A 24,157-nucleotide genomic window follows, 5' to 3' on the forward strand; every position below is an offset into this window, starting at 1 on the left:
TGAGCTCTTACCACTGCCAGGCACTATATTACTTTTGTAATTTTTTCCTTTAATCTTTACAGTTGTTTGGGATGGGCGTTATTACCATCCCATACAGTGGGAAGGCTAATCACAGCCACTCAGGTCCACTGTGGGAGTTGGGAACTCTGGCAGTATGGCTATAACACCAGATGCAGGCAGGGAGGGGCAGTCACAAGGGGCTTAGTGTAACCAGTAACCAGCAGTACAGACTCCCAGCACCTTAAATCACATGGCCAGGAATAACACACACAAATGTAAATTTTAACTTCTGTGGTTAAAAATACTAATAAATAACTTTTATTAAGTCAGTAAAAAACAGAGGGACATGTAAGGCCAAAATTTTTTAATAAACATCATGACAAAAAATGTCCTTGTTGCTAGAAACATTTGTAGAAAACTTGTGAATTAGTTTCAAAGAAAGCTTTCAGAATCAGTTTAACTTGACTTCCATACCTAAGATTAGAGTTGCCGGTCCCCCTCTCACCAGTGTACTAGAGATTATTCCATATTGGCCACCATGGCATGGCTTTAGCAAATACACAGGAGGATGGAGAGCCTCCTCATTGGAGAGAAAACATACCTGATTGGAGAGAAATTATAAATGAAAAAATTGAAAAAACACCAACACAGCTCGTGTTTCGAAATACTTGTTAAAAAATAATATGCTTGGAAAAAACAGGATATAAAAAAAATTTCAATCGAAATTAATCTCAATTTCACAAAATGAAAATAGCCAATTACTACATGGTTTCTAAAAACGTTTTAAATAGTGCTTTACTATTTTCTTCATACATTATTATAGACACTAAAGACAGGGCTACAATACCTAACATTGTGACTTACAAAGAAAAACCACAGCAAGGTTTTTTTAAACAAATGTCCAAACTGCGTAATTTTCTTAGGCAACTGCTTGTATTAACCTTGTATTGATACACATATACTTTTAATCTATTTTGTACTTCAACACATGGAAGGAAACTTGGCTTTCATCACAATCCTTTCATGAGATATTTAAAGAGTCCCTAGTTGAATAAGGGGAAGCTCACAAGTGTGCAGTTTGTGTGTGCTGGGGAGAGGGGTGGTGGAAAGGGGGTTAGGAAGCCTAGGATTCCAAGCACCTAATTCTCCGACATCATTTTTTTGTTGGTTTGAATTTTTAATCAAAGTTATACATTCTCTTGATTTAAAAAGTCAAATAGCTCTACAAGACTTATTATGGAAGAGAATCCCTCCTGTCTCCATGCCCCACCCCCCATTTGCCCTCTCCTGAAGCAATGATATTTTCAGAATTTAGCTCCCTATCTTTTATAAGCCTATGTTTCTATTTCTTGCTTTTGTAATTTTAGGCATTATTGATTTTCCACTACAGAACATAAACTGCCTGCCTCTCTGACCTACCTCAAACCCTAAACTTTTCCTGCCAACATGCTCTCAGAAGGCCTATCGTCCATGTTTGGCTTAATATTCAAGGTTGACAACAGCATACCTGGGTGAACACTAGTCACAGCTGAGCCATGGAACATGTTATACCTTTCCTTCCCTAATAAATTTATAATTGCTTGGTTTTTTCATTTGCTTGCTTCTCTGCCATAACTCAACCCCAAATTCTTTGCCAGGTGTCTACATCTCTCCATATATCTTGACACCTCAGGTCATCTACAGATGTCATCTTCTTGCAAGGCTTCTGTCCCAGTCCATTCTGGCAGGAGTCAACGGGGTGGTGGCTGCTACCCATCAGGGGAGTGAAGGCTGCCAGGAAGACAGAACTGCAGGAGCCAACGTGAGCTCGACAGGGCCCTGGGCTGAATTACTCCAGTAGCTCCCGGGCAGCTTCTCAAGAGAAGGAAGTGGGCTCCCAGGAGAGAAAAAGTGAACTATGCTGAGTCCACTACGAACACATGCTGCTACACACTTGGTTATTCTGATAACAAACCTAAGGGCAACTAAAGAAGCCTAACAGCTAAAGAAGATGGTCTGAGGTTGCATAAGAAATCCAGATGTGCTCTGCATAGAATTCCACACAGTCGTCCGCAGGTGCAGGTTCTAGGTAGGGCAGGAGCAAAATCTCCATCCACCCCCCAAATTTCTTCTGTGGTGACACAAGCCATCCTGAGCAAGAGAAGCTGTGATAATGATGAATGCCCTCAGACATCTTAAACAGCAAGTCGTTCCACAGGGATACTGTGCTATGGTCCTCCATAAACAAGGGACACTCCCTTCAATCACACCCTTTCCAACACCTGCTGAGGAGGGTGACATGAATCAATACTTGCTACCAATTTCTTTACTTGCTCAGGAGACGTTCCTGCACCTTCTGACAGGACTTCTATTTTTTTCCCTATTATGTTCTGTACTTTTCAAATTCCTACCATGGCATGCATTATATTTTTCTAAATTATAAAAATAATGCTAAAGTTTAAAAAAATCAGTAACTACTAGCAATGTAAAAATCCATCTAATCTTTTATTACTTAAGGCTATGTCATGAAAATTTTTATTTTTTAAAAAAGTCTCTTGATTTAGGCTTCAGAAGCATAAGGGATTAACCACTGTCAAATTCAAAATGATCCATTTATTCAAGGCAAATAGTAATTTTCTTCGTCTTCTTCAGAAGAAAGAGATGCAACAATGCATGAAACACTTGAAATGTCAATTGAAAGCAACTTTACTGAAACTTGATTCCTTGGGCCAGAGGCAGGTCTTTACTGTAGTTGATGGTACTAAGGGGAGGGAAAATGAACAAAATTAAATGGATAGTATATACATAATAGAGGAAATGTTATGCCATTAAAAAAATGTGTCGGATCTGCATATATTAACAAGGTCAAATATTCAAGTTATAAGTTAATGAAGAAAAAAATTAGGATACAAAAAAACGTTAGTATAGATCCAGTTTTATAAAAGAAAAAAAATGGGAAACACAAAATTCTGGAAAGACACACAGCATATGTGTTAGTAATGGTTTTCAGGGCACAAGAATATGGGGATTATAACTTCATCTTCTTTATGTCTCTCAATAACTTGTACTGAATGAGGAGGAAAAATACAGATATTCCTATTTTGATAGAAATAAAATAAAACTATAATAATCTGGAAAATAAAAGATTCCCTCTTAGTCAGCCATCTGGCTTTTCTCCCAAGAGGAAGTGTCTCCATCAGATGGGTACCAAAAAGGCTGCAGCTACATGCTTGGTCCCCTAGATCTCAAGTACACAAGAAAAGTAAAAGGAACATAACTGACTTCAACAAATGGGAATCAGGCAAAGAGCATGCATGTGTCTGAGAGTAAACAAGCCATAGCCAAAGCAACTCAGAAACTCCTGATACAAACTAGAAATTTGCTAAGAGTAGATCTTAAGCTCGCTCTGTCTCTCTCTCTCTCTCTCTCTCTCTCTCTCTCACACACACTCACACACACACACACACACACACACACACACACACTGTTGTGAGGTAAAGGATGTGCTAACTTGATTGTGGGAATCTTTTCACAATGTATGTGTGTGTCAAATCATCATGTTGCACACTTTAAATATATTACGATTTTATTTGTCAATTATACCTCAATAAAGCTGGAGGGAAAAAAGAATTCCTAATGGACATGAAGCTGCTGAGGAGACAATGAGCGAAGGTGTAGGAAACACCCCTCCCTGAGAGGTTCCAGAGCCAATGAGAAGCAGTAAATGAGACAGACGGTGTCCTGGGTTCCTCACCCTGTGCTCTTTCTACAACCTAACATGGCATGGGCCTGACCCCACACACCATTTTACTGCTCTTGGATAAAGTGATTTCTACCCAAGAGGGAGGGAAAACAGAAAACAAATAAAAAGCAGCTCCTAGCCAGAACGTCCCAGCAACAGGTTCCCTTGCCAGCTACCCTTGTGCTGGGTGAACGTGCTAATCCACTTTCAAAGCTTGTGCTCACTATTCCCAGAGCTGTATCCCCCAGCTCGCTAGCCAGGCCTGCAACCCTCCTGCCCACCTCCATGTCCTACTGCCCTGGCAGCCTGCAGGGGTGGTAACTGTACCCAAGGAAAAAAACTGTAAGTACAGCCTCTTCACTTTCTCCTGCTGGCTGACCCCAAGTGTCCTGCTCCTGTGCTGTCTCTAGACAGAAACCACTACCGAGATGGTTTCACAGTCAGGCACTGGGCACCTGCTGAAGCTGGACAGATGGGTAGGAAAATAATAGCACCAAATAGATGCTCTGGGAAGGGAGAGCTGTGGAATGTTAGAAACATAAAATTAAGAGAAACTGCACGAACAGAGCAGACAGTAGGAGACCGCAGAAGCACATTCCAAAGGCTGTAAAGCCAAACCATTTTCCCAAAGCCTTTCCTTACCAAGTAGATCTTCTCATGTACTGTTTCCAGGCATCACTACCAGACTCCCTGCCACCGCCAGTGTGCTTCTCTCCTCCTAGAGAAATACACAAGCAGCTCATGAATCTTGCGCAGTGCCTCTGGGTGGGCTCCTACTCAGGATCACAGAAATGAAGACACCAGGAGACCAGAACCACCTGACCAGTTACCTTACAGGTAGCCAGAGTATCCCCTCTGCAAACAAATAAATAAAAGACATAGACCAAACCAAATGGGAAAAAGGGAACTAGGTTGGAAAATAAAGTAAAAGGAATTAACCAAAAAAACAGAAATGTCAGGAAGCACCTGAAAAAAAACCTTACCATTAGACCAAGGTGTTAAGAGTGGAAACCTCTGAATAGTGGAAATGTAATTTTATTTTCCCATTTATGCTTATCTGTATATAATTTTCTACCGTATATATAAACTGATTTTATAATAAAAATGTTTAAATGTCATATTATTTTTAAAGGTTACAAAAAGGATAATGATTCCATAAAACAAGAAAAGGGTACTGTTTAAAAGCGTGCCATCAAAGCACACTTAGTATCGTTTTTAGTAAGAGCAGTGGAGGAAAAAAATAGAAGTGTTAGAAGAAAAGTTTGAGGAAATCTCCCAAAAAGACTAACGAGATAGAAAATAAGAGGGGAAAAAATAACACAATTAGATAATTCTTCAAGAGATAACATTCAAATACTAGGAGTTCTAGAAATTAAAATACAGAAAAATCAAAGGGAAAAAACTGTCAAAGAAACACTATCAAAACAAAATAAAACTATCAAAAACTTCCCAGAACTAAAAACTGTTGAGTCCCAAGGCTAAGGCCAATTACTGGCCCATTGACTGTCCAACAAAAATGTTTACCAAGATCTCCACTGAGGCATACTACTGAAGAATTTCAGAACATCAGACATAAATAACAGACCCCAAATTTTTTGAAATGGGGGGAAAAAAGACCAGAAATCAAAGTGGATTGGGCTTTTCAACCACAGTAATGGAAACCAGAAGACAAGTAAGTTATAGCTTCCAAAGGCTGAGAAAAACTTACAATCTGTACAGAAAAGACACAGCAGGTCTGCTTACAATGTTGCTGGCATCTGGAAACTTGTAGGCTAAACAGTCCCCTACACTGTCTCATTGAGCAAACAATGTGGTTTATGTTAAATACCTGCTTTCCTTCAGGGAGTCTGGAATTTGGGTGCTTAGGCAGAGGTTGCCTGTGTGACCGACCCCCAATAAAAGCCTTGGGTACTGAGTCTCTATGCTTTGCTGGTAGACAATGTTTCACATATGTTGTCACAATCTGACGCAGGAAGAATTAAGCACATCTTCTGTGACTACACTGGGAGAAGACTTAGGAGCCAGACACTTAGTATCTGGTTTTCTCTAGACCTCACCCTGTGCAATAACGGCTCACAGGAAAAGAGAGAGAGGGTTTAAGAAAGTTAATCTATGATAACAAAGGGTCAGTACATAATGTCTAAAGTTATGAAAGAGCAGTTAAAGCACATTACTTAGAAAAACTGAAGTAAATTCAAAGGTCAATTTCCTTTTTCCTTCAGTAAGAATCTCAAAGTAGCTGCCTCCAGGAAAGGAGGAGGAAAAGCAAAGTATGGGGCAAAACTGCTTTTTCCATTAATGAGACTTTTTAAAACTTTAGAAATTAACTGTAAAGGCTGAAATAAAAGAGTCAATTGGAGAGAGAAGGCATGGGCTGTAAACAGGGGTTGAGGGCCTACAGAAGGAACAGACACTCACTCAATAGTGGAGGACAGAGATAAACGGGTAAACTGAAATCAGGAACATTTATCAATGTCTGTATGCTGAATAGTAACTGCCCTCTGCTTTAAAATGTATAAAAGAATGCTTCAAAAAAAAAGAATGTTTCTAATTATTTAAATTTTACAGGTATTAATGTATGTTTGTTTTACTTCTCTGTGTATATATATAAATAATGCAATCTGTTTTTACTATATTTTGGATAATTTTTAATAAGTTAATATATGATTGTTGGGAAGGCCTTTTTAAAAAAAAAACAAACACTTTTACTATTAGTACAAAGTTTAAGCATCAAGAGCCCCAGGCTCATTAAGAGAAAAGAGGGGCTTCCCTGGTGGCGCAGTGGTTGAGAGTCTGCCTGCCAATGCAGGGGACACAGGTTCGTGCCCCGGTCCAGGAAGATCCCACGTGGCGCGGAGCGGCTGGGCCCATGAGCCATGGCCGCTGAGCCTGTGCGTCCAGACAGAGCCTGTGCTCCGCAATGGGAGAGGCTACAACAGTGAGAGGCCCGCGTACCACAAAAAAAACCCAAAAACAAAAACAAAAAAAACAAAAAAAAAAGAGAAAAGAGGAGCTGGGCCCAATGAAAAGAAACAACTCAGTATTTTATCTAAGATAAAAGATAATGTATAATATTTACTATGCCCACTTTGTAAATAAAAAACAGAATTTTTCATGTGAAATTTTCTGGCTTTAAAGCAGAGGTTCTTAATCTTTTTGGGGTCTTCAAGTGTCTCCCAAGAAAACAGATGCCATTTCAGGGGTTCACATAATTCAGGTGAAGGGTCCCTGTTCTAACATGATGCTGCATCTGAGAATAAAATGTAGGACCTTGGACAATAACTCTGAATATAGATCATAAGCTCTCTCGAGCATGTCAGACAAGATTATTATTTCAGTGTCTTGGTCAAACTTTTCTAAAAGACTAGTGCTTTTTCTTTGCCGCCTGTTATGGACTAAATTGTGTTCCCCTGCCCCAATTTCATAGGTTGAAGCCCCAACCTCCAATTCCTTAGAACGTGGCTGGCTGTATTTGGCAACAGGGCCCTTAAGGAGGTAATTAAGGTTAAATGAAGTCATAAAGGTGGGGTTTTAAGCCAATAGGATTAATGTCCTTATAAGAAGATAAAGAGATACCAGGGATGTACGTGCACAGAGAACAGGCCATGCGAGGACACAGGAGGAAGACGGCCATCTACAAGCCAGAAGAGAGGCCTCAGGAAAAACCAAACCTGCCAGCACCCTGATCTTGGACTTCCAGCCTCCAGGAATGTGAGAAAACACATTTCTATTGTTTGAGCCACCCAGTGTGGTATTTTGTTATGGCGGCCCCGGCAGACTAATAAACTGGCTAACATGAAAAAGGAGAAAGGATTCTTTACGTACCAAATGCACCTCCAATCTCAGCCCCACTCGTTGGAATGTTGATGTTTACAATGCCACAGTCTGATCCTTTTGGGCTGTGTGTAAAAAGGGAGGCAAAATGAAAGCAAAATATGTGAAAATAAAAAAAAAAAGAAAAAGGAAAAACACACACACACACAAAACAAATATACAGAAATGAATAAATAATCCAAACAAAACCTCTAAGACTCTCAATGCTAAACCAAAAAAAAAGGGGGACTTCCCTGGTGGCGCAGTGGTTAAGAATCCGCCTGCCAATGCAGGGGACACGGGTTCGATTTCTGGTCCAGGGAGATCCCACATGCCACGGAGCAACTAAGCCCGTGCGCCACAACTACTGAGCCTGCGCTCTAGAGCCCGCGAGCCACAACTACTGAGCCCATGTGCGCCTAGAGCCCATGCTCCGCAACAAGAGAAGCCACCGCAATGAAAAGCCCATGCACCACAACCACTATGAAGGGTAGCCCCCGCGCGCTGCAACCAGAGAAAGCCCGCGCGTAGCAACAAAGACCCAACGCAGCCAAAATTTAAAAATATAAATAAATAAATTTATTTTAAAAAATATTTTCACCTATGATGGTTTCATTTTCTTTTTTTATAGTCCATTCACCACACAAATCAGACTTATGTAAGTTTTCATAATAGACAAAGTTATACCCAAGCCAGCGAAAGATTCTGCCCAAATCCTTGGTAAAGATGCTACTTGAAAGTCCCTGTTTTACTTCATTATTCCATGCAAAGACCTCGTCTTCATTCTAAAAGGACAGATATTGGAAGCTGTTAGATGATACACACTGTTCAGGTCCAAACTGACTAACAGTAAACTCATTTCGTGAAATTTACCAGTATAATTTTAGTGCACAAAAGGAAACTAAGGAGTCAACATCTTCCTAATTCTGCTTATCTTGTACAGTGCTTTGTGGGATTTTCCCCTTACCTGAACTTTGAGAAAAACATATGAGTACATTCTTCCATTCAAGCCACTACGTATAAGAGCTGTTATTTACTGAGCTCTTACTTTGTGCAACACACTGACCTAGGCACTGAGCATGCATTTATACATTTAATCCTCACCCAATGACACAGGCTCTGTATTATCCCTAATGTACAGATTAGGCAAGAGAGGCTAAATGATTTCTCAGGAACTCACAGTCAAACACACAGATATAAGACAAAACATGAAATTACACTCTGTAGTCACATTATGTGAAACAATAATACACAACTTAAATCAAGATTTTAATTAATGCAATCATATAATTGCAACAAGGTATAAGTCTCATCATCCTTCAACTGTTAATCATGGCACAGCCAAGCCTTGATTCAATCTCTAGACATCTGCTGGCATGGTAGGGCCTGTCACGTGCTGGGAAGGAGACCCTCTAGTTACCTTTATCTGTTAAAACCTCCACAGCCTGTCCTCTGATACAAGTTGTAATTGTATGTCTACAAATTGCCCTTGTATCTTCTCATTTTGTCCACTGATACTTAACACTCAGACTATCAAACTACCTCCTCCCTTTTGTGCAGAAGCTGACTTCATAGTCCATACAGCTCAACTGTATCAACACAGCTGATACAGGTGATGAGGGCCACGTTCTCCATAAATTTCAATGTTGGCCTCTACTTGTCTTAATTCCCCTGGCAGCTAGCTTATGCTCTATTGTTGAAAGTGTTCATCTCATCATAGTTTGTCCTTAACCTTCAAATCTTTACTAATCGGAGAGACTTTCTAAAACCTCCCTAAAGGCTGACTGAAATTTAATATGACTTTATTTTCTCCTAGTCTTCTCACTTGTTTCAACGTTGAACTAGAGAAAAGAGAGAAGGAATCCAGTTTTTTACCTTGAATTTAAAGACATAAAGAATTGGGGCAAAAGTCTCTGTGTGTACAATGGACGCGTTGTGGTCAAGGCCTGTCACAATCGTCGGTTCTACATAATTTCCAGGGCGATCCATAACCTGCAGTAGAGAAAGGAAATAAAAACAAGAGCATTTTCTTTTCTGGTTCTTGGAGTCAGAGGATACCATCTTTGTTTATAATTTTGAGAAAAAAAAATAAACACCATTTATAAGTGAGTTATTTCTCCAAAATAACTTCCCATCATGAATGAAAATTTTCTCTGCCTCTTATTGGTTCTAACTTAGTTGGTCAGAAAAAAAATAGAATAAAGAAGTCAAGGATAGAGAGCTGTGCCATGCATCATGACCAAGTTACAGTGAAAAAACACTGTTACAGGTGGTTATTTTTAACTTCACATAATTTTAAAAGAGGTAATCTATACCTGTTCTGTTACAAACTGTATTGTGCCCATACCCACACCCCCAAATTCTTATGTTGAAGGCTTAAACCCACCCCACTCCCATTACGACTAAATTTGGAGACAGGACCTTTAAGGAGGTAAAGTTAAATGAGGTCATGTGGGTGAGGCCCTAATCAGATAGAAATAATTCCTCATAAGAAGAGGAAGAGACACCAGGGACCTCCTCTCTCCAGGAAGGGAGGAAAGGCCATGTGAGGACATGAAGAGAAGGTGGCCGTCTGCAAGCCAGGGACAGAGGCCTCACCAGGAAGGATCAACCCGGCCAGCACCTTGATTTGGGACTCAGCTTCCAGAACTGTGAGACAAATTTGTTGTTTAAGCCACCCAGTCTGTGATATTTTGCTATGGTAGCCCTAGCAAACTAACACATTAATACAGAAATCAAAAGCTCTAAAAGGGTATACTATAGACACTCTCCTAACTAACCTCCACATAACCAAATTACTAGTTCATCTCCACTTAACTTCTATAAAATATTCTGATGCCTGCAGCAAGCTGCTTGGCTGGTAGTCAGCTCTCCAGGGCGACTGTGCAATTCTGCTCTCACCCTCTGAGCTGTACATTTACCAAGAGTCATCTGTATTTACTCCCAACCCTGTATGTGGCAGCTGTATTTGTTATTACAATACCATATTGCATTATATAACTTAAGTAAATATTACACAAAGGGGAAAAAAGAGCTACTTCTAAAGATTAAGTTAAAATGCTTTAAAAAACTCAAGGTAAGTAACAAAAAGTACACATACACATCTCTATCCAATAGATGCGGGTATGTCAACGTTGAGAGACTAGGGAGAGGATTCTGCTTCTTAGACAGCTTTGCCAAGACACTCAGTTTTCAGTGATTTTTAAATAAGTGAAAATAAATTGTAGATAATAAATTATATGTATAGCTTATTCAAGGATGAAGACAAATTCCTATCGTACACGAAGAAAATGCCTTGAATCTACATCTCAAGAATCAAACAAATATAGTGTGAAATGAAATTCATATTTTATGGCAAGACAAGAAAAACTTAAACATCAAAAACTTTCTCTGGGGCTTCCCTGGTGGCACAGTGGTTGAGAATCCACCTGCCAATGCAGGGGATGCGGGTTCGTGCCCCGGTCCGGGAAGATCCCACATGCCGCAGAGCGGCTGGGCCCGTGAGCCATGGCCACTGGGCCTGCACATCTGTAGCCTGTGCTCCGCGACAGGAGAGGCCACAGCAGTGAGAGGCCCGCGTACCACAAAAAAAATATTAAAAATAAAAATAAAATGAAAACTTTCTCTGCCCTATGGCCTCCTCTCTCCTCTCAACTGTGCACTGTGTATCTGTATCATGCATCAACCAAACCTCCCCATCGGCAGAAATACCTGCTCAATCATAAACAGCAACATTCTCCTAGCACCACCAAGACAACTCCTTAAAAGATAACATTCCTTATCTTGTAAGGGGCCATGATGACGCTTAGATCTAGATTGTGTAAACTGTCAAAGATACGTCATTCAATGTACAGCCCTCTGTCTATAAAACTTATATAACTGCCTTGACTTCTAACAGGTAGAATGGTTCTCAGAGCTTTCTGAGGTGCTGCTCCCGGGTTATAATCCTCGATTTGGCTCAAATAAAAATTTCCATTTCTTTCTTAAATCAACTAATTTTTCGTCGACAATAGTAATATGTGTTAAAAATGCTTTTGGTATGTATTTTTTTTGATTCCCTGCCTTAAATGACTTAATAATCACTACTAAATGCGGATTTTAAATTGCACTAAATACAGTCTTCCGTACCATGAAAAAGAGGTCTCCCTTCCATACAAATTCCCAGGGACTCAATTCAAACGCAACCCTGGCTCTGAGTTGTGTCTTTCCAGAAATGTTCCATTCATGTTACACTGTCATTCTTTAAAATATGTATTTCCCCGTTATAAAAAGGATAGAGAAAAGAAAAGTGGCAGTCAGGCACCCTTCATCAATTTACCCAGAGCCCTGCTGTGCGAAAGGAAAAGAAAGAACCTGTCACTCTTGATCTCAAGTTGCCATTACCTTGCCACCATAGACCACGGTGCCACCTTCTTTCTTTGCTTCCTCCACTGCTCCAAGAAACATGCTCACTGCCTGTTTGGTGTGGAGTGGCCCATAGAGAATATTAGCTGGAAAGAAAAAGGAATGCTCTTCATTTCACCCTAACTGGCATAATTTTATAATTAAACAGCTTTCCCAATGAACAGACCAATCCCTTCATATATCTCCTCAGTTTAGAACAGGAGTCAGCAACCTTTCTCTGCAAAGAGCCGGACAGTAACTATTTAATGCTTTGCATGACATGTGGTCTCTGCCACGACTACTCAATTCCGCCAATGTAGTGCAAAAGCAGCCACACAAGATACGCAAAAAAGAAGGTATGGCTGGGTCCTCATAAGCTTTCTATACAGAAGCGTGGAGGGCCAAATCTAGGAAAAGAGCTATCAATTCATCAGAGTACTGCAGTAAAAATATAGGCTCTGCTTATTTCTTACAGGGTGATCATTCTCTAAGAACTTCACAGAACCAGCAGTTGGTGAACAATTTAAGGGGAAGAGGCTGATGCTCCCTCTGTATGGCTGCCAGAAACCAGAGCATTAAAGGTGACCGTGGGACAGAGTAAGAAGGAAGATATACATAGGCAGGCCTCAGTGAGGAGGTGGGAAGGACTGGGCAAAGAGCAGTTCCAGCAGGGCAGAGCCTGGAATGTCCAGAGCACTGAAAGAAGGTTGGAGAAGCTGGAGCTCAGGGAGCAACGGGGCAAATGGCGCACAGCGGGTCCAGAAGGCGGGCGGGGACGCGGCTGGGGTCAGATCACGAAAGGCTGTGAGCTTGCAAAAAGGGTCTCAAAAGGCATCCAAGTTTTAGTCAAACAGAGATGTGTTTTTAGCAAGAGAGTGAATTATTTAATTACATTTTTAAAAATTACTTTGGTTATGGTGGAAGGCAGAAGTGGAAGCAGAAAAGTCAAGCAGGTGACTCTTGCAACCTTGCATGAGGGAGGATGGTGGTATCTGGGAGGAGGGAAGTGAAGAGGGAAAAGCTCAAACTCATCCCATCTCAATACCATCTCCCAAGCTCACCCACCGGCCCACGTCAAGCACTGAGATCCTAAACTAGGAGCAGACGTGTCACCCCAAATGCAAAATACACTGCTTTGTATTCCCTCGGGCCTCTCAGGAAAGGGAAAAAAATAAAAGTAGAAAATCAGAAACTCTTATAACACCATCTGTCAAAAAGGAACATCTTTGGAATCAACCAGATACTCACAGTCCCATGGGTTCCCAACACGGATCTGTGCATAGGCCTTTTTAAGTCTATTAACAACTTCATCATGAATGCTTTCATGTAAAAACTAAATGAAAAAAGAAACATTCAAGGGATTAGTACATATAAATGAACTATTAAATACCACAAATAAATGTACGAAACTGTTAAAAATGCACAATTTTTATTTTTTTCCCTCAGCCTTTTTTTTTTTTTTTTTTTTTTGGCCATGGTGCACAGCTTGTAGGTCTTAGTTCCCCATCCAGGGATTGAACCCGCACCCTCAGCAGTGAAAGCGTGGAGTCCTAACCACTGGACAACCAGGGAATTCCCTCAATTTTTCTTAACAGTACTGATTTATACAGTTGACCCTTGAACAACATGGGTTTGAACTGCACGGGTCCACCTGTATAAAAATATTTTTCGAGAGTAAATGCTACAGGACTACATGGTTCCCAATTGGTTGGATCTGCAGATTTGGAAGAACCATGGATACAGAGGGCCAACGATAAATCACAGAGAGGTCCATAGTACTGGAATGGATTTTTCTGTATACCACTACAGTCCCTACAAAAATTGATTTGGGTTATGACTAACAGTATCCTCCAATATTTGACACTAAATATAAAGCATGGCTATGTATATTTGCTCCAGGACACAAAGGAAAAATAAAGGTTGACCAAATAAAGAAATGCTTGACTTTAATGTCATTTCAGTTTACCATGTAATTAAGATTATAATCTTTTGGAGTACCTGTTTCCTTCTTAGCCTTAAGGTAATAAATGTTTAAGGTGAACATATTCAATAAATTGTAAACACTTTACAAACATCGTAGCTTAGATATTCTATCGTAGTAGGCAGACAAGGTACTTTATTAACTGGTATAAGATGATGCCTTTAGAAAGTGCAGGCTCTGGGTTTCTGCCAGTTAAATCCGCAGAGCAACATTTAAATAAACAAATAAATAGAAAAAAAAAAAAAAGTGCAGTAAGAGAACGTTAGAACTATCCCTGTAAAACAAGCAAGTTCGGGCTTCCCTGGTGGAGCAGTGGTTGACAGTCCGCCTGCCGATGCAGGGGACACAGGTTCGTGCCCCGGTCCGGGAAGATCCCACATGCCGCGGAGCGGCTGGGCCTGTGAGCCATGGCCGCTGAGCCTGCGCGTCCGGAGCCTGTGCTCCGCAACGGGAGAGGCCACAACAGTGAGAGGCCCGCGTACCGCAAAAACAAAAAACAAAAAACAAGCAAGTTCATACCGCAGTTCACACCACGTCAACTGAGTAATATAAAAACAAAGGAAAGATACTCATTCATTGTAAAATACAGGAAAAAGTGAATATGAAAAGTTATGGCAAAAGTAAAGACTTAATTTCCCTATATTTTTTATCTATTCTAATTAATTTAGATTATGTCAACCTTATAAAGAATTTGTTCATACTCATTGTGGGTAAGAGGAAAAACCCAAAGCCAATTCCTCCATAATTCAATTGCAAACTGTTTATTTATTTTTTTTAATTACAGGAGGAAAACTCAACAATAATAATTTTTAAAAAGGCAACTGTAGCCAAATTTTCTACCTAATCAAAACTTGTTTGGCCCAGTTTTTCAATAGCATGAGTCATGAAAATCAAGGTTGTACCTCATAAAAAACGTTTTAAAATCCAGCTCAAATCTAAGTGTGGAGATTAAACTTCCCAAACCCTGAACACTGAAGCGAAACCACTGCTCCTCACATGCACTTAATAGTAATGTGTCCTATATATATGCATGCAGACTTATACACTTATATAGAGAACACACATATATTTACTTTCCAATAAACTACGTCACATCAAGTCAAATCTAAGACTTGACCTATAAGCCAAAAATTTTTAATTTTTAAAAATATTTTACTACTTAAAATATTTTTATAAGACAGCTAAGACTGTCTACCTTTTAGCAAACAGTTGTGAATTTTTCAAATGTTTATCTTGTTTTATTCTCTAAGTGACATGGGACTTTGTCCACATTGTTCTAGGTGTGGGATTGAAAGCAGGTCTCATCACCCACGTCCAACTCCAGTCAATGAGGACTGGACCACGTTCAGCTTGGGGAGGTAAGGCAGAGCCCCTCGCTGACCAGCAGCATCTGCCAGGAGCACAGAAGAGAGCAGCAGGGCCACATGTTTACCAACCACATCCAGGGAATACACGTTTCTACCAGTGTTTCTACGACACCTCCTTAACAGTACAATGTGTTGAAAAGCAGCACTGGAAGAGGAGGACACTCTCATGTGCCCACGCAGACACACTCACCAGGCGCCTCGCAGTGGTACACCTCTGGCCGGCTGTCCCCACGGCTGCAAAGAGAGCTGAGGGAACGACTAAGCTGAGGTCCGAATCCTCAAAAGCTTAGGGAAGCAGAAACACACCCATCAGTGTTGTGAGGTAGGCAGACAAGGTACTTTACTAACTGGTATAAGATGATGCCTTTAGAAAGCGCAGTGAGAGAACGCCAGAACTATCCTTGTAAAATAAGCAAGATCATACCACAGAGGCAACTTTTCTCCCAAAGAAAATGGTATGAGAATAGAGTAATGAGCTCCTCCCCCTCTGGCCTCTTCATCTTTCACTTCTCTGAAGTTTCTGGTGCTGACTGAGCCTTCTCTGCACCTTCATGTGGTCTCTTCTCTAACAGCACCACCGTCTTTGTCAGTTTTACTTGCCTCCAGTCTCAACCCCACCACCCATTTAGATGGCAGCTTCCCTGGGCCCAAAGAGAAGTCAGTGGGATCCTTCTGATTTATTACCGCCATCAAACCAAGCTCTCCAACAACCTCTGCACCCTCATCTGCATCAGTCCATTCCCTAAAATGCCTCGTTTCCCCCGCTACAGAAGCTTTTTCAAATGTCTCAAACCCCTCCAGCCCTTTAGTCCTGCTCCAGATGACTTCACCCTTTACTTCGAGGAAAATCGCAAAGTGATCACACACAAAGCCCTTTCCTGCTTCCTCTGCATCTCTGAAGAGATCCGTGCAAAATCACTTTCAGATTGCTCTCTACTTTTCTATTCCTTCCTCCTCCTCTTCTGCCCTCCAAAGAAAAAACTAGCATAGTCTTTACAAGGTTACCCGTCCATTGATCCATTGTATTACTTATAATTCCTTCCTTTCTATCCCTTCCAGAAACTTACAGTCCCAATTCCCTCTTACATCTTCAATTTTCCCCTGTCCAGTCTAAGAGCATTCTCAGACTAGCTGATGGTTAAGAACCAAACAGACCAAAGTTCTTATTCATCACCACCACTTTTTCATTGTGTTAACTTTTTAAACCTCAGTTTCCTCATCCATAAAATGGGATAATATTATCTGGGGTACTAACGGACGATAGTAAGGAGTTTTAGGAAGAGAGCTATGCTCTGGGGCCTGATTGCAAGGATACAAATGCTGGTTCTGTCACTTCAGGCACATGATCATTTTAAGCCTCAGAGTGTAACCTTCAAATGAGATTAATAAAGGTATCTGCCTCATGGGGTTACTCTGGGGATTAAATGACATATAGCATATGAAAAAACTGAGCACAGTGCCTGACACATACCCATTGATCAATAAACGCTAACTATATTTTCTAATCAACTCTCTCTTTTACGAAATCAGAAGTTCATCCAAAACAAACCCTTCACCATATAATTTTTATATTTCTGGTGTACCCCACAAACACATAAGCATTTAAACATGATGATAATGATGGCAATATACAATTAGCAAGTTTTTACCGTAAAATTCATGATTCTATGAAGTCTCAACCAACTGATGTTCATTATATTATCCAGAAGTTAGGCTGGTAGACTATTTCCTTTTGTGTCAAACCAGTGAAAAAGAGAATTAAATAATCTCCAAGACTACAGGTAAATGATAAAATGCCTTAAGGAAGTGTTCCTTCCCAAGGTAAAAGCACTCAATACCCCACTGAAGACGAACTAATGTTTTTGGAAACAGCAGGTCACATAGAGTTACTTACTTATTTATTCTAGAGAAACATGTGGCCAGTTTTCAAAAAAATAGAAGGAAAACAAGAAACAATGACACATTAGAAACTCTCATACACAGATTCTAAGCCCCAGGTAACATTTTCCGAACATGAACGCCTTTCCCTCCTAGTTATCTCTGCCTTCAAACCATGTGTCCTGTCTCACAAGGAAAGTTCCTAAGCATGGGAATTAGATCTTAGACACACACACAACATAAAAGGGATGAGTTCTTACACAAGTTCTATACATTCAGGATGGCTACTTAAGATATTCTAAACAGAAATCACGCAAAGAAGAAAAGGTAGCCTTACCTATAATTGCATTGTTTCCTCCAAGTTCTAATAAACTTCTCCCTTTAAAATATATAAACACAAATTAATTCCTATTTCATTGTTTAATGCACACAGCTACACAGCCTCAAATCATAGCCTATCCCAATTGTTTTAATTTATTTTCTGATTTAAAACATAGCATGACAATAAATAAACTGTAACTCAAAAAAAATTTTCAAGGGAAAAAAAAAGCATGAGCATCGCATCAATGTCTAGATTCCTGATTTTAATAATTGTATCACGGTTATATGATAGAATACCCTTGTTCTTAGGAAATACACAAAACACATTTAGTGGTAAAGGAATACAATGTCTTCAATTTTCTCAAAAGGTTCAAAAATATGCTCTCACAATATGTATGTGTGTGTGTGTGTGTATGTGTGTGTGTGTGTGTGTGTGTTGGTAGAGAGAAAGTGATTTTAAAAATGGTACAATTGGTAAAACTCATTAAAGGGTATATGGAAATTCCTTGAGTTAGTCTTGGAATTTCTCTAAGTTTAAAATTATATCCCCCAAAACTCCAGTTAGTATAAAATGGTGCAGTTACTTTGGAAAATTGTATGAAAATTTCCCAAGAATACAGTATTACCATAAGATCTGACAATTCCATCTGTACCTTCCATATCCTTCCAGTTCTCTATGTGCTCCCTAACCATGTTCAAAACCACCAACCCCCTCCAGGAAAAGCACCTACAACTTAAGACAGGCAGATGCATCATTTAAAAATGGTAATCCTACTAATGGTACTACTTATAAGAGAACTACAAACTACCGCTTTGAGTTAAAAGGAGGCGTAGGGAGGAGGACAGTATCTGCTAGTGGGAGAAGCAGGATTAACGATCTTAAGCACCACTGCACATACTTACTGGACATTTGTTTATCTTTGAAGAAATCATCTAATCAAATGCTTGCCCATTTTTTAATTGGATTGTCTTTTATATTACTGAACTGTAAGAATTCTTTATATATTCTAGACATAAATCCCTTATCAGATAAAGGATTTCTAAATATTGTCTCCCATTCTATAGGTTGTTCTTTTCATTTATTTATTTATTTTTTTTGCGGTACGCGGGCCTCTCACCACTGCGGCCCCTCCTGCCACGGAGCACAGGCCCAGCGGCCATGGCTCACGGGCCCAGCCGCTCTGTGGCATGTGGGATCCTCCCAGACCGGGGCACGAACCCGCGTCCCCTGCATCGGCAGGCGGACTCTCAACCACTGTGCCACCAGAGAAGCCCTCTTTTCACTTTTTTGATGGTGTGCCCTTTGTAAGTTCTTTTTTTTTTTAATGTGGACCATTTTTAAAGTCTTTATTGAATTTGTTACAATATTGCTTCTGTTTTATGTTTTGGTTTTTTGGCTGCGACGCATGTGGGATCTCAGCTCCCCGACCAGGGATCAAACCTGTGCCCCCTGCATTGGAAGGCGAAGTCTCAACCGCTGGACCGCCAGCGAAGCCCTGATCTTTTGAAACAGAAAAGTTTTTAATTTTGATGAAGTCTAATTTATCTATTCTTTCTTTTGTTGCTTCTGCTTTAGGTGTCATATCTAAGAAACCAATGCCTAATCCAAGGTCACAAAGACCTATTCCTATGTTTCCTTCAAGCATTTTATAGTTCTAGCTCTCACCTTTAGGTATTTCATATATTTTGAATTAATTTTTGTGTATAGGGGTAGGTTGGGGTCCAATTTCAAACATACGTTATGGTTATCTAGTTGTCCCAGCACTATTTGTTGAAGACTATTTTCCTCACTGAAATGTCTTGGCACCCTTGACCATAAGTATAAGCGTGCATCCTGGGCTCTCAATCTATTCCACTGATTTTTCTATCTTTACGCCAGTACACAGTCTGGATTACTATACTTCTGTAATAAATTCTGAAATTGGGAAGCGTGAGTCCTCTGACTTTGTTCTTTCCAAGACTGTTTTGGCTATTTGGGGTCCCTTGCATTTCATATGAACTTTAGAATCAGCTTGTCATTTCTACAAAGAAGCCAAGTGACATTCTGAAAAGGACTGCATTCAATTTGCAAATTACTTGGACAGTAATGATCTTGGGCAGTAATAATATTAAATTGTTTCCAAACAGTGAAAATGGGAGGTCTTTACATTTATTTAGGTCTTTTAAAATTTCTTTCAATGATGCTTTGTGGTACTCTGTGTGAAAGACTTACACTTCTTTTGTTAAATTTATTCCTAAGAATTTTATTCTTTCTGATGCTACTGTAAATGAAACTTTTATGAATTTCATTTTCAGATTTCTCATTGTTCATGTATAGAAATATAATTGATTTTTGTATCCTGCAACCTTGCCAACCATGTTTATTAGCTCTAATAGTTTGCAAACTTCCTTTTTAAAAGCAATGCCCATATAGTAAAATAGCTGACAAATTAACTATTCGAGTCTCACCTTATGCTAGGGTTAGTCTAAATCAGCAAAATAGGCAAAAATTGACCATCAATATTATCCCAGAAAACCTCTTTAATGAGCCATAAAGTAGAACATACAAAGCTATGTCTTACAGCCCTCTTCAGTCATATATGCATGAAACAGAAATGAGAGAAAAACAGATCTAAGTCTTCTACACCACATTCACTCTAGGTCCTGTACTCTCACTGGTCCTGTTTAAATGTCAGTTTTCTTTTTTATTTGCCAAACCAGTCTGACAGAAATTGATAAGTACATTTGATATGATTCTACTATGGTCATTTAGGGAGGGAATGACATCCTTTTCCAAATTATGCTATTAAATCTACTATCTCCCTAATATTAAGCCACTATTAACTGTACCCTTCCTTTTACTTGGACATTCAAATAAACACAGCTGGTGTCTCCATGGAAAGAGTCAAGGAAAAAACCCAACCTTTATTTCATATCCATACCTGAGGGAATTAAAAGCTCGATATAAAGCCAACACTTGGGGCTTCCCTGGTGGCGCAGTGGTTGAGCGTCCACCTGCCGATGCAGGGCATGCGGGTTCGTGCCCCAGTCCGGGAGGATCCCACATGCCGCGGGGCGGCTGGGCCCGTGGGCCATGGCTGCTGAGCCTGCGCGTCCAGAGCCTGTGCTCCGCAGCGGGAGAGGCCACAACAGTGAGAGGCCCGTGTACCGCAAAAAAAAAAAAAAAAAGCCAACACTTACCAAACCTCTCCTGCACCATAAGAGCCACTTGTTTTCCCACCTGAGTGCTCCCAGTGAAGGACAGCAGGTTCATTCGCTCATCTTTGGCCATGGCTGTGCTGCAAAGGGAACAGACACGGTCACCCAAGCAGAGAAACCCCAGCAATGGTGGCACTCGACGGTGCCAGGCCAGAAAACTCTGAAACCCCTGTCATGGAAAGACAGTCAGTGAAAGACACAAGGATCTATCCCAAGGGAGCAAGGGAAGGTCTTCATGAAAATGATTTTCACAAGGAGAACCATACAGCAGAACAAACTAACCCGTTCTGGGAGCTCTCCGTAAACAGAAATCACCACAAGGACATTGTTAAGGAAGATATTCCTTCTTGTACTGATGGGTGACTGGACAATACGACCGCAGCAGTTCCTTGATGAGCATCCCAGTTATTTTGCAGTCTCTTAAAACTGATTCCTTTAAGAACTAAAAGTTTAGGGACTTCCCCGGTGGTCCAGTGGTAAAGAAGCCGCCTTCCAATGCAGGGGATGTATGTGGGTTCAATCCTTGGTTGGGGAACTAAGGTCCCACATGCCGCGGGGCAACTAAACCCACGTGCCACAACTACTAAGCTCGTGTGCCTCAACAAGAGAGCCCATGTGCCACAACTACAGAGCCCACGCGCTACAACTAGAGAGAACACTGTACGCCACAACTAGAGAGAATCCATGTGCCGCGACGAACAGCCTGCATGCCGTGATGAAGACCCAATGCAGCCAAAAATAAAAAATAAATTTTTAAAAAATATGCAAAAACAAAAAGAAAATTTTAAAGACTGTAGGAAAATATCCTAAGTATCCTTCTTGGAAGCTGACTCAGAAAGGCTGTGCTGTTTCCAGTTTCTAAGGAATGTAGACCAGACACTACTGATCTGAACCTTCTTGTTCATAGTTCAGTGCTTCAAAGGGCTTGGTGTGGGCCAAGCAAGGCAGCCACAGCATCAGACCAATGAAGGGCTGGAACTGTGTGATCAGACAGTGCATGTGGGCTTCACAGGTCAGCCCAGCACATGTGAGCACTGACACTCAAGGGGGTTGCTGTGTAAAGCCCTTCTGCACACATTATTGTTATTATCTGAGCTATTCCAAGGCCAACGTGAAGGACTGCATGCCCAAAGTACAAGAACAGAGTGGGTCAAAGGATAGACTATTTGTTTTAAATAACAATTTAGATAACACTTCACTATGCACTCTTTAAGTGGGAGTTGTATTTTCTAAATAAAATTTCTAAAATTTTCTCACTTATCTAAAAAAAGGAGTCATGTATTACAGCTTTTTGAGACTGCCCATGAAGTACAATAGTGCGGTCAAAGTGCTGCAGGGGGACTAACACGTTCATCACACCTGTAAGGGTTCTAAGACCTGACTCCTATGAAACGCCATCTGATCAAAGTCAAGGCTGCTAGAACCAGCTTCACCATGGTTCAGAGACAGTACAGTCCGTTCCAGCTGAAAGGATGCTATGACATTCTGCCAAGTGAAAGCAGCTGGATATAAATCATTTATAAAGGATATAAATTATTCCATTTACCTGAAACACCCTGAAGAGGCAAACCAACAGGCACGAAGTCGATGAGGGGCTGCCAGGGGAAGGGGAGGGGGAAATGACTGCTAATGGGTACCAGGTCCCTTTGGGGTTAACAAAAATGTCTGGAATAAGGTAATGGGGATGGTTGCACAACACTGTGACTGACTATTCTAAAAACCACTTAATTGTACTTTTTTTTTTTTTTTTTTTTTTTTGTTATCACGCTAAAAGGAAATGTGTATTTACCATAAATATATTAGTTAACTGAGAACTAATTACTGAATTTTCATACAAATATAATTTTTAAAATACAATACAGCTTACTTCCAGGGTTTTGTTTTGTTTTGTTTGTTACGGAGAGGTGTGAGTGAAGGAGTCAGATTACATAAAAGGTAACCAATTAGCTGTACATTTTTGCGGTACGCGGGCCTCTCACTGTTGTGGCCTCTCCTATTGCGGAGCACAGGCTCCGGACGCGCAGGCTCAGCAGCCATGGCTCACGGGCCCAGCCACTCCGCGGCATGTGGGATCTTCCCGGACCGGGGCACGAACCCGTGTCCCCTGCATTGGCAGGCAGACTCTCAACCACTACGCCACCAGGGAAGCCCTGAATTGTACATTTTTAAGGAGAGAACTTTATGGTATGTGAATTACGTGACGATTTTTAAAAACAATAAATTAGAAGCTGTGCCTCCAGGGTTCCCTTTTTTGGTCAGCTGAAGAACCCAGAGAAGAGGCTAGGTCCTTGGTGGGGAGTGAGAAACCAGAGCACAATTCCACAGCTTTGCTTTGTAAGTGAGCACGTTGATAAATCAAGCGTTAGGAAGCCATGGGCTGCACAGTGGTACAGCAGGGTGTTATTTTAGGATATAAACACCTTACAATAGTAGCTCTGGGCAATTAAAAGGACAGTTCTCACTCATCCTCCAACAGCCGCTACACATTAATGAAGTAAAGCCCAATAATAATAATTATTAATAATAATAATAATAACAATAATGATTCCAAAAAACCACTCTCACCTCCTGAGCTATACCGAGTTTCGAAATTCAGTAAAGATGATTCTAGTTGATCAACCCAAGCCCTTCAGCAGAAAGACACTCTGGGCCTACTATTGACCTACCCAATATCCGCTCCACCACAAGTCAAGGAACAAATCGCGCCAGGCAGCTTGTTGTCCTCCAGAACCTTGGCTATTATCCTAGGAGGAAAAAAGCAATTACTAAGGAAGGGAGTGATTTAATTTCTTACCATTTTTTGAAAAATAACAGTAAATTCCAACTACGTGACTACTTTCTTTTTTTCAACTTTCTCTCCCATCCCTCAAATATCCAGGCCTAGATTTCTCCTCACATACTACAGATGAGGTTTTCAAACACTTAAAAACCAGGACTCTTTTTTTTTTTTTCCCCTAAAAGAAACTTAAGAAGACATGTGGGCTTCCCTGGTGGCGCAGTGGTTGAGAGTTCGCCTGCTGATGCAGGGGACACGGGTTCGTGCCCCGGTCCAGGGGGATCCCACATGCCGCGGAGCGGCTGGGCCCATGAGCCATGGCTGCTGAGCCTGCGCGTCCGGAGCCTGTGCTCCGCAGCAGGAGAGGCCACAACAGTGAGAGGCCCACGTACCGCAAAAAAAAAAGAAGAAAACATGCAAAATAAACAAAACACCTAAAGCACTGGTCAGGAAGTTCAAGTGATCACTGTTCTCAAGTATTTTCTGCCAAACTATGAAGACATATCTGGTTCAAGATGGTAGCCTGATTGCAGGGCTTTTTTTTTTTTTTTGGCTTCTCACCACAAATCCACTAAAACGATGTTAAAAAAATAAAAAGGGAAATATGGAATAAAACCCACAAAGATGAAAATGAAAGATGGCTCCCATTAGCAAATGAGAGGTTTTGACGCATCTCTCCCAAGCAGAGCCAGCCAGAGAAGTGGTAAAGGGTGAAAAGG

The 24,157-nt window shown here is 40.7% G+C and overlaps 1 protein-coding gene across 2 annotated transcripts in view; it reads right to left on the bottom strand.

Moving 5' to 3' along the window:
- Nucleotides 1–305: 305 nt before the first annotated feature.
- Nucleotides 306–24,157, bottom strand: part of ALDH7A1 (aldehyde dehydrogenase 7 family member A1) — a 41,093-nt gene continuing 17,241 nt past the window's right edge. The window contains exons 8-18 of one of the 2 annotated variants that reach the window (XM_007463726.1): nt 23,329–23,406; nt 20,645–20,742; nt 17,481–17,522; nt 15,456–15,550; nt 13,166–13,250; nt 11,918–12,024; nt 9,410–9,526; nt 8,222–8,319; nt 7,547–7,620; nt 4,364–4,439; nt 306–2,740 (exon numbers count right to left, since the gene is read on the bottom strand). In XM_007463726.1, the coding sequence (XP_007463788.1) occupies nt 2,686–2,740; nt 4,364–4,439; nt 7,547–7,620; nt 8,222–8,319; nt 9,410–9,526; nt 11,918–12,024; nt 13,166–13,250; nt 15,456–15,550; nt 17,481–17,522; nt 20,645–20,742; nt 23,329–23,406 (925 nt within the window). In that variant the 3' untranslated portion in view covers nt 306–2,685. The remainder of the gene's footprint in view (nt 2,741–4,363; nt 4,440–7,546; nt 7,621–8,221; nt 8,320–9,409; nt 9,527–11,917; nt 12,025–13,165; nt 13,251–15,455; nt 15,551–17,480; nt 17,523–20,644; nt 20,743–23,328; nt 23,407–24,157) is intronic. The other variant, XM_007463727.1, reaches the window with a different exon arrangement.

This window comes from Lipotes vexillifer, unplaced genomic scaffold (assembly GCF_000442215.2).
Source record: "Lipotes vexillifer unplaced genomic scaffold, Lipotes_vexillifer_v1.1 scaffold1616, whole genome shotgun sequence".
NCBI lineage: Eukaryota > Metazoa > Chordata > Mammalia > Artiodactyla > Lipotidae > Lipotes > Lipotes vexillifer.